Source organism: Helianthus annuus, chromosome 6 (assembly GCF_002127325.2).
Source record: "Helianthus annuus cultivar XRQ/B chromosome 6, HanXRQr2.0-SUNRISE, whole genome shotgun sequence".
Lineage (NCBI taxonomy): Eukaryota > Viridiplantae > Streptophyta > Magnoliopsida > Asterales > Asteraceae > Helianthus > Helianthus annuus.
In genome coordinates this window covers 45,361,510-45,370,821 of record NC_035438.2, presented here as the reverse complement: position 1 = coordinate 45,370,821, position 9,312 = coordinate 45,361,510, and the positions used below count along the sequence as shown (strand labels likewise).

Genomic DNA, 9,312 nt, shown 5'->3' with positions numbered 1-9,312 from the left:
TCACTTCCCATATCATGCAATTTTTCTTTTTGGCTTTTTCATTTTTCTCCCCCTAAAACAATGCATATATACATCAAACTCTTTTTGGATTTTCTGAGTTTTCTCCCCCTAAACTATATATATGTCTCCCCCCCTCTAAATTTGTACATGAAACTTATGCGTAAATTTACCATTTATCATAGAAAGGACACTTTATGTACAAAGATAATGAACTAAGAAAGAGAGAAAAAATTATTTTTGCTAAACCGTTCTATCATCAGATTGAAGACTAATCAATATCCAAATTAAAGTACTGAATTTAAAATGTACCTTTTGCGTTGATCTTATCTTAGTTCTTTTATCTCCTCCAAAGGAAACATATCATCTGTAAAAAAATTTGAACTTTTTGCAATAGTGAAATTTTACCCGTTTATCTCTAGAACAACCGCTATCAACATACCAGAGATTGTCAACAGCTCCTCCTTAGTTGTTCCTGAAAAATAAGGAGATTAGTAAGACATTGGTGCCCAGGCCATCGTGGTCCTGGGATTTCCTGAAGCATCAAAGTAAGACACTTCCTTCAAGCACATGTCCCCTTTTGTCTCAAGGATTGGAGATGTTGCCGTTTTGCATTTGGGTTTCCAAATTTGTTTCGGCTTAACAAACACGTTTGTTGCCTTCAGTTGATCAACTTTAGCTGATTCAGGTTTGTTAGTTTTAGAAACACGTTTTTGTTCCTGAATAGCCTTGCGTTTGTTTTTAGCAGCGTTCCAATCCCCATCAGACGGTTTAACCTTGGGATTCACAATCTTCATTGCCTTAGGTGATGATACCTTCATCGGCTTGAAATGATAGTTATCCTTAGGTGTAACCTTCTGACTTTGAGCATAATATGGTTCATAGGGACGATTTTTGCAGTTTCGAGCAATGTGACCAGCAATGCCGCAATTGAAGCATGTTTGTCTCTTCACGTAGAAAGTATTCTGATCAGCTGGATTTGCTCTTGCACGCCCTGAAGGACGAACCGGTCCTTTCTGTGCTTGTTTTTGTTGCACATTTCTTGCAAATGATGATGAATTTGGATGTTTACACTTGTCGTTTGCAGGGGCCTTTTGTTATGGAGATTTCTTCTGATTTTTCATGTTCTGCTTAGAATGCAAGTCTTGTTCAGAAATCTCACCAGTCTTTCCGAAAGCTTTGTTAGAACAGTCAAATGCATATTTCTCACATTTGCCATTACTAACTGGCTTAACAAAAGCATTTTTCATATCACGAGCCTTTTGTGGACTATTGCTGCCCGTAGATGATCTCAGAGAGCGTGATTATCTTTGATGTTGAGTCTTTGTTCGTTGCCTATTTTTCATGTTCTGCTTAGACTGCAAGATACCAGTTTGTGCTCATTTGTGTTCGGCAACGTTCGTTTTTGTTCGTTGCCTAAAATTAACAAACAAACACAAATGAACACGAATAAGTTCATTTCCTTAACAAACAAACACAAACATAAAATCTCGTTCGATAAGTGTTCGTGAACGCTTTGCGAACACATATAGTTTTTAACAAACGAACATGAACAAGGTCTTGTTCGTGTTCGTTCGGTTCGTTTGCAGCCCTAGTTATTTTTAAGTATCGACTATTATAATAATCAAAACTTGCCAAATAATCAAATAGTTGTTTCCCTGATTAGGATACAGGTTTATGTCAATTTTAGGTTTTTTTATTTTCATCATTTTAAATATATTTAAGGTTAGAAATTCAAATCAAGATTCCCTCTGTACCTTACTCAATCCCCACTTCTAGATTTAGATATATTCAAAGCTGATCTTGTTGTATCATAATGTCCTAATAATCAAAGCAAAATCCTCACGACATAGCAAATGTCGTGAGGATTCTCCAAGTTTTCTATATATGCTTGGGGTTGAAAATCAACATGGCTAAATCTAATCTTTATGGAATTGGAGTGGAGTTAGCGGAAGTGAACGAAAAAGATTGTATGGTGGGTTGCAAGTCAGGGGTCCCTCCTTTCAAGTATCTCGGGTTGATGGTAGGAGCTAATATGAATCGGATAAATAATTGGAAACCGGTATATGGTATCTTTGAAGCTAGACTTTCGTCGTGGAAGGCAAACACCCTCTCAATCAGTGGGAGGATAATGCTTATTAAGTCCGTTCTTAAAAGTTTCCCAAACTATTATTTCTCTTTGTATAAGGCCCCCTCAAAAATGAAATTGATTTGGAGAAGCTCATTAGAAGATTTTTGTGGAGAGGGATGAGAGATAATAGTAAAATGCATTGGGTGGCGTGGGAGAGGGTCGTTATTGCTAAAGAAGACGAGGGGGGGATCAGATTGAGTATATTAAAGAATATTAATGTTGCTCTCCTTTCGAAATGGGGGTGGCGGTTCAAGACGGAGAAAGATCAATTGTGGGTTAAGGTGGTTGAGGCGATTCATATAAGTAGAACTAAATTGGGACTTTCTTTCAAAGAGAACGAGTGTGAATGGGGTATGGAACAACATTGCTAAAACTTTTGCTAAAAACATCATTGAAGAGACTTCGTTACGAAATTTTTTTAAAGGCAAGCTAGGGAACAGTCTTGATATTTCCTTTTGGCTTGACCCGTGGTTATATAATGAGCCATTGAAAGAGATTTACCCTAACATTTTTAAACTAGAGGCGGAGAAAAGATATACTATGGCAGAACGTATCAAGATGGTTAACGGTGAAGTTTCCTTTTCGTGGAGATAGTCCAGAGGTTTGTGCTCGTTCTTAGAGGTCACTGAATTCAACTGGCTATTGAGAAATTTGGATTTGGTTACTGTTTCTCAGCATAGGGACAGGTGGACTTGGATAGGGCAAGAGGATAAAGAAATCTCAGTTGGGGCGATGAAACGTCTCATTGCGAGAGGAGTGGACCATAGCAACAACTACGTGATGAATTGGAGGGATGAGATGGGTCGTATCCATACGACTGTGGCATTAAAAAGTCAGAATATTGCCATCGAAGACGTCTTGTGCCCTTTTTGTAATCCGGGAGAAAAAATTGTCTGTCAACTTTTTTCGTCTTGTAATATGGCTACCCGAGTGTGGCAATTTGTCAGGGTGTGGTGCAAGGTTACGCCTTTCTTTACCTAGTCATTTAGAGAGCTTTTGGAGCTTCACAAGCATGTTAATCTTCAAGGGGAGCTAAGGAAGCGTTCGAAGGCATTGTGAATGTTGGGTGTTGGTGCATTTGGTGTGCTAGAAACAAGTTGAAGTTCGAAAACAAGCAAGTTAGGGCTGAAGACATAATCAGTGAGATGATATCTATTGGGTTTTTGTGGTTTTGTAATTGAACTAAAAAAAGGTCCATGTCATGGACCGATTGGTGTAACTTTGTAATTATGTAAGTGTCTGTTTGGTGTTGTTGGCCACCCTGTTTTATGGGTTGGTTGGTTTTAATGAAGTTTTCTTTAAAAAAAGCAAAGATTATATAGATCTTCTATTATAACGTTTATGATCCATGTTACAAAAGCCTAATAATCAAAGTAAAGATTTAATTTGTGGTTATCTAATTTCAGGTAATTATAATATGAAATCCGATCTTCAACACTTATAGCGTATCATGAAATCTGATCTTTAAAAATAAAGCATACAAAGTTTCAGTATTTGGATAAATGATGTGTTCATTGGTGATTGTTGACATGAAGGAAAATAAGGAAAAACAACATGCTCAGACGAAAAGAAGGGCTAAGCACAACATAACATTAATGAAAAGAAAACATGTCAGGTCTCAGCGAGAACCGGATCTGAACCACCATTAAGAAACCCTAGCCGCCGCCACTTTACCTTGTATGAAACATCACACCGCTGCTGCCGGAGCCATGGCAATGGTTGCCCTTCATGGCAGTGGTTATCGGTCTGTTCTCTAAACCCACGAACACACGATCAGATTTAGCCAGAGCGAGTCGCCGTTAAAAATGTTGACCATAGCGAGACTAAATCCTTGAGATTGGAGATTGAAAAACCTTGAATCCATGATTTCTCTTCTTCATGAAATCAAAACCCAGAAAAGATTTCACAGGATGTGTCAAAAGCCGGAGAGATAAGGAGCTAGGTGTGAAGGAAAATAATAAAGATGGCACAAACATTTCATTTTAAGAAGAAGGTAAATGTTAGCAGATGGATATGGGTGAGCTATCTGGATCCCAGCACTCTATGGTGGTGGTTGTCTTGGTTGTATGATCGGAGGTGTAACCCTAGATAGAGAAAGAAGACAACTGTTGTTTGTGAAGACTACCAAACCAGACAGTGAAAAGAAATAATTAAGGGAAAATTACGAGAATGGCCAAAGACCAAACCCACTTGCGAAAATGGCCACCTCTTGTGCTCTTGGAACAGCGCATCACAGATCCCGAGGTACGTTTTGCGTCTGCAGAGCTCATTGTTGCATCTTTCAGTTTCTGATTGACATGTGGCTCAAGCATTGGTATTTAGAAGGATGACGCTTTGGAGGCGTCTCCAGGACGCATTCATAGCAGCTTGCGTCAGGCTTCATCCCAAGCGCCTGGCTCAGACCTCTCCGATCCCTAGTTCTGATGCGTCTTCCAGACGCCTTCGATGCGTCGCTGACTCAATCCATGTGTCAGCATTGAAGCCTTTTCCGACACTTCCCATGCGTCGCTGACGCATCCCGTGTGTCAGTCTCAGAAGTCCTTTTGCGACGCTTCCCATACGTCCCTGACGCATCCCGTGTGTCAGTCTTCGAAAGCCTTTTGCGACGCTTCCCATGCGTCGTTGACACACTCACTTCTGAAAAGGCAAGGTTCCGTACAAATGCGACGCTTTAGGAATGAAAAGAAGGTTTCCGTACAAATAGACGCTTGTGATGAGTCTCCCGATGCTTTAACCTAAAACCCACTAATTTATTTATTTACACGTTTTTCAGTTATGGGGACCCATTACCCATAAAAATTTATCTCCAATTTTTACTGTCAACTGAACTTTATCTTCAACTTTTACCTTCAAGCGATATGACTCTTAAATTTGTGGTTTACACTGATGGTAAGTGGGAAGTCGTTGACGGGAAGCTTGAATATGTAGTCCAAGCAGATTTATTTAGCCGTGGCTTTGAAACTCCTACAACAATTTCGTATAATACCTTTTTTAAAAATGTTAGTGAGTTGTGTGGTTTTTGAAATATCACACGATTATCTTATAAAATGTCAACCTTTATTGATCCTATTGATATAATTGACGATTATGATCTTACTTTTTGTTTTCAACCTCGCGGAAAAAATCCTTATGGGTTGTTTAAATTATATGTGGTGCAAGAAGTTGGTGGTGTGCTACTTCCAACGATTTCAAATGTTCTGATTTAAATGATTGTGTTTTTCCCAACAATGAATTTAACGCGACAAATAAACCAGTGATAATGATATTTGTCCGTCTAAACATAAGGCCATGGAGTATGGGGCTTGGGTTGGGGGAAAACGCCCAAGGCACCACCCCGGGTGGGCTTGGGTTGGGGCATGGCCCTTGGGGCTTGGGTTTCAAGTCGGGCGTGGGGCGGGGGAAGGGAGCTGACATGGCGGGTTGTGTATGGCCAAAAGAAAAGAGCCGTTGGCCAACGACTATATTAAAAAAAATTAATTTTTTCTTCCATTTTTTCACTATAAAACTCACATTTTTCTTCCATTTTTTACCACATTCAACCACATCTTCTATACATCTTCAATTCTCCTTCTACAAAACGAAAAAATGCATCCTTACAACCGTCCTTATGACCCGAGCAACCCGTATGGATTCCAAGAAAATAATCCTAGCCCACCACCCACTCGTCCAATAGCTCATCCATTTTTCATACACTCTCTTATGCCCGACATGGCGGGTTATGCATCGTATACCGGGAATCGTTTATTTACTAACTTCCCACACACCGACGATTCGATACCTAGCCCGTTTTCACAATCGCCCATCGACCTTTCACCAACCTCCATCGACGTTTCACAAAACGAATCCGTTCCCGAAACTCAACCACCCAATGATGGTCCTTCCGCTTTGAAACCCATCAAAAAGAGAAGTCATAAGAAAAAAAACCGAGGAGGATAAAGTAGTTGAAACCGCCAAACGAAAACAACAAAAATGGGTCTATAATGAAGAAGTTGCATTGGCGAGGGCTTGATGTGAACAATCTCAACATTCAACTTTTGGTATTCTTAACCTTTGTTTTTATTAATGGAATGGTTATTTTTTTATATAAGTTTGTAATATATTAATTTTTTATTAAAATAGGAAATTCGCAACATCGAACCGCCCTGTGGGAATCGGTTAGTAGACTATTCCATGAAGAAATGGGTAGGGAGACTTATCGTGAAAACGATAGCTTATCCTCAAAGTGGAGCGAGATAAGCACCCAACTTACAAAATTTAGTGGTTTTTTAAATAAAGTAAAGTAAAACCCTAAAAGTGGTGAAACCGAAGCCGACATTTTGACAAATTCAGTGGTCACATTCAAATCAAATATGAAGACCTACTTCCGTTTCATGCATTGTTGGGAGATTTGTAAATTCCATCCAAAGTGGGCGATTATCCCCATTGGTAGCGAAACTAACTCGTCTTCCAAAAGGTCAAGGGCCTCATCCCAAGCCCAATCCGATGCACGAGATCAAGAGTTTGAGGACCTTTTGGATGATTCGCCAAGCCCAAACCGGTCTGAGCATGGAAGAAATGCCTCAAGAAGGCGTGCTCAAAAATCTAGATCTGATACGGCATCGCCTTCAGCTGGGAGTTCTGGCTCGCGTAGGGGAATATACAACGACCAGTTGGATGACATTTCATGCAAGTTGGATACATTCAACGTATTCCAACAACAAAGGGCCGAAATACGAAGGAGCAAAGAAGCTAGAGGTGCCGCTAGAGATGCCCTGAAACAAAGACGGGATGATTTGAAAATTTTATCCCAGCTGATTGATCACCTACAGGGTGACGAGTTAGAACTAGTCTTAGCGTTGAGAGAAGAGATAAAAAACAAATATAAAAGTTAGGAATTTTTTTTTTTTTTTTGTAATTATCTTTATTTAAAAATATTAGAAAAATTAAATTTGTTGTTTTAAAAATAGCCTAGCGGGTCAGCCCACGAAGCCCACCAAACCCACACCCCAAACCCCCGCCCCACCATACCGTGTTGAATGTGGATTTAGCCCACGTCTGCCACCCATTCAATGTGTCAACCAATGCCCAACTCAGGCCCCAACCCAAACCCCACCATACCCTACACCTATAGTCTAAATTGGTGTGGAATCACCCCGTGCAATCATACGGAATCCTATTCACTCTCCAAGCCTATCAATTCCAACTTCATCGTACAACTACCCACAGCGCGAAAACTCTAGAATTTACTTGTCCCATTACAACCTCCCCACAACTCACCACCTATATATATACACACACATAAATCACCATCTATCAACTCAAACCTAAATCACTGGTTAAACCAATTATTAATATTAACTATTAATAAAAAAGATGGCGAATGAGGTGAAGTTGCACGGAGTTACAGGAAGTCCGTTCGTCTGCAGAGCGGTTATTGCTCTGAATCTGAAGGAAATCAAGTATGAATTTGTTGCGGAAGATTTGAGCAACAAGAGTGCTGATTTACTTAAATACAATCCTGTTTATAAGAAGGTGCCGGTGCTCGTACACAACGGGAATCCGATATCGGAGTCTCTTGTGATCGTGGAGTATATTGATGAAGTGTGGAAAGGAGTTCCGATTTTGCCTCAGGATGCTTACGAGAAGGCTCAGGCTCGATTTTGGGCCAAAGTTATTGATGATAAGGTAATGAATAATGATTTTGTTGTTGTTTTTAATTATGCTACTGGTTATTATGATTGTTCAAGTCTTGATTGGTGATGTACTTAAGCAGTTTTGTAACTTGATTGGTCCTGCTCCTGTTTAGTAGAATTGAGATCGTAATGTCGTAATCCGATTATTAAAGAGAAAATTATCAAAACTATTAACGTTGACCAAAATTTTTTATTCGAAATAGATATTGACTCTAAGGCGTCCTTAAGAGTGTGGGATAAGCCTCAATAGATGTCTAAAAGCTTTAGATTTAGCTCGCGCTTTTTACCAAAATTGCAGGCTTTTCATAAAAAATGCGTTTACTCTGAATTAGTCAGTATTAAGTGTGTTTGGTTTATCAGAACGACGTATCTGATTCAGGAAGCTAGCCTCTTAACCATCAAGTTTCAAAATGATGATGAACGAAAATTTTACTCATTTTTCCCTTCACCTATGATCATTACCTTCACTCGGCCACTCATGCACCACCTCCTCGACCCACTACCAGCTCCCCTACCACCACATCAACGTACTCTTACTGGCCCATCACTTATTTGTTCAGAGCCTCTTTCCCAGTCAGACCTCTTACACAATCAGACCCCTTACTGGTTCAACAATTACTGTTACAGAGGTAGCCAAACAGCCCCTTAGCTGGTGTTTTTATATTTCACCAAAACCGCGGGCTTAGTCGGTGTTTTTATTTTATCCAAGAAGTGTAGGCTAAATCTTAGTTGTCTGTTGGCGAAGCTGATGTGGCAGCTGATAGGAGGAAAGAAGAGGTGACTACTTTGGTGAAGGCTAATTTTCATCCATATTTTTGAATTTTTTTTTGGTAAACTTTGACAATTTTGGTAATTTTCCCATTTTTAAAGTTTGTCTGACCGGTCAAGCAGGCAACACAACCGGTTTGTTGTCCGGTCGGTTCTGAAAACATTGCTAATTTCATTTCATTTGATTTTTATGATTTAAATATAATTGATATTACGTTATGTGGTATGTTTCAGTGTCTTCCTGCAGTATTCAAGGCTATTGCGAGCCATGGAGAGGAGCAAGCTGTTGCAGAAGCTCATGAGGCACTGCAATTTCTGGAAAATGAACTGAAAGTGAAAGGCAGCAAGTTTTTTGGAGGTGATAACATCAACCTGGTTGATATTTCTGCAACTTTCCTAGCCCTTTGGGTTGGTGCAGCTGAAGAAGCATTAGGAATAGAGGTGTTAAGCAAACACAAGTTTCCGAAGTTAACCGAATGGAGTGATAACTATGTTAACTGTCAAGCTGTGAAGGATAGCTTACCTCCAAAAGAAAACTTAGTTGCTTTCTTTAAGAAGCGGTTTGGTAAGGCATAATATGTTGGTGAACTATGGTTAAGAAGTTGGTGTGTTTCTTCTGTTCAATGATGTGTCAATAAGCACAGCTTCTAGGAGCTGGTTTGTCAATTAAGATGTAGTATGTAAGTTTTTGGTTACTTTGTTGAAACTGATAATTCAAAGTTATCTGTTGTTGGTTTGTTATTT

General features: G+C 39.6%; 1 protein-coding gene across 1 annotated transcript; it reads left to right on the top strand.

The window, feature by feature from the left end:
• Nucleotides 1-7,334: 7,334 nt before the first annotated feature.
• LOC110865395 (probable glutathione S-transferase) lies at nt 7,335-9,312 on the top strand. Its single transcript, XM_022114642.2, has 2 exons — nt 7,335-7,792; nt 8,803-9,312. Exons 1-2 carry the CDS (start codon nt 7,481-7,483, stop codon nt 9,142-9,144), a joined length of 654 nt encoding a protein of 217 aa, XP_021970334.1. The 5' UTR covers nt 7,335-7,480; the 3' UTR covers nt 9,145-9,312.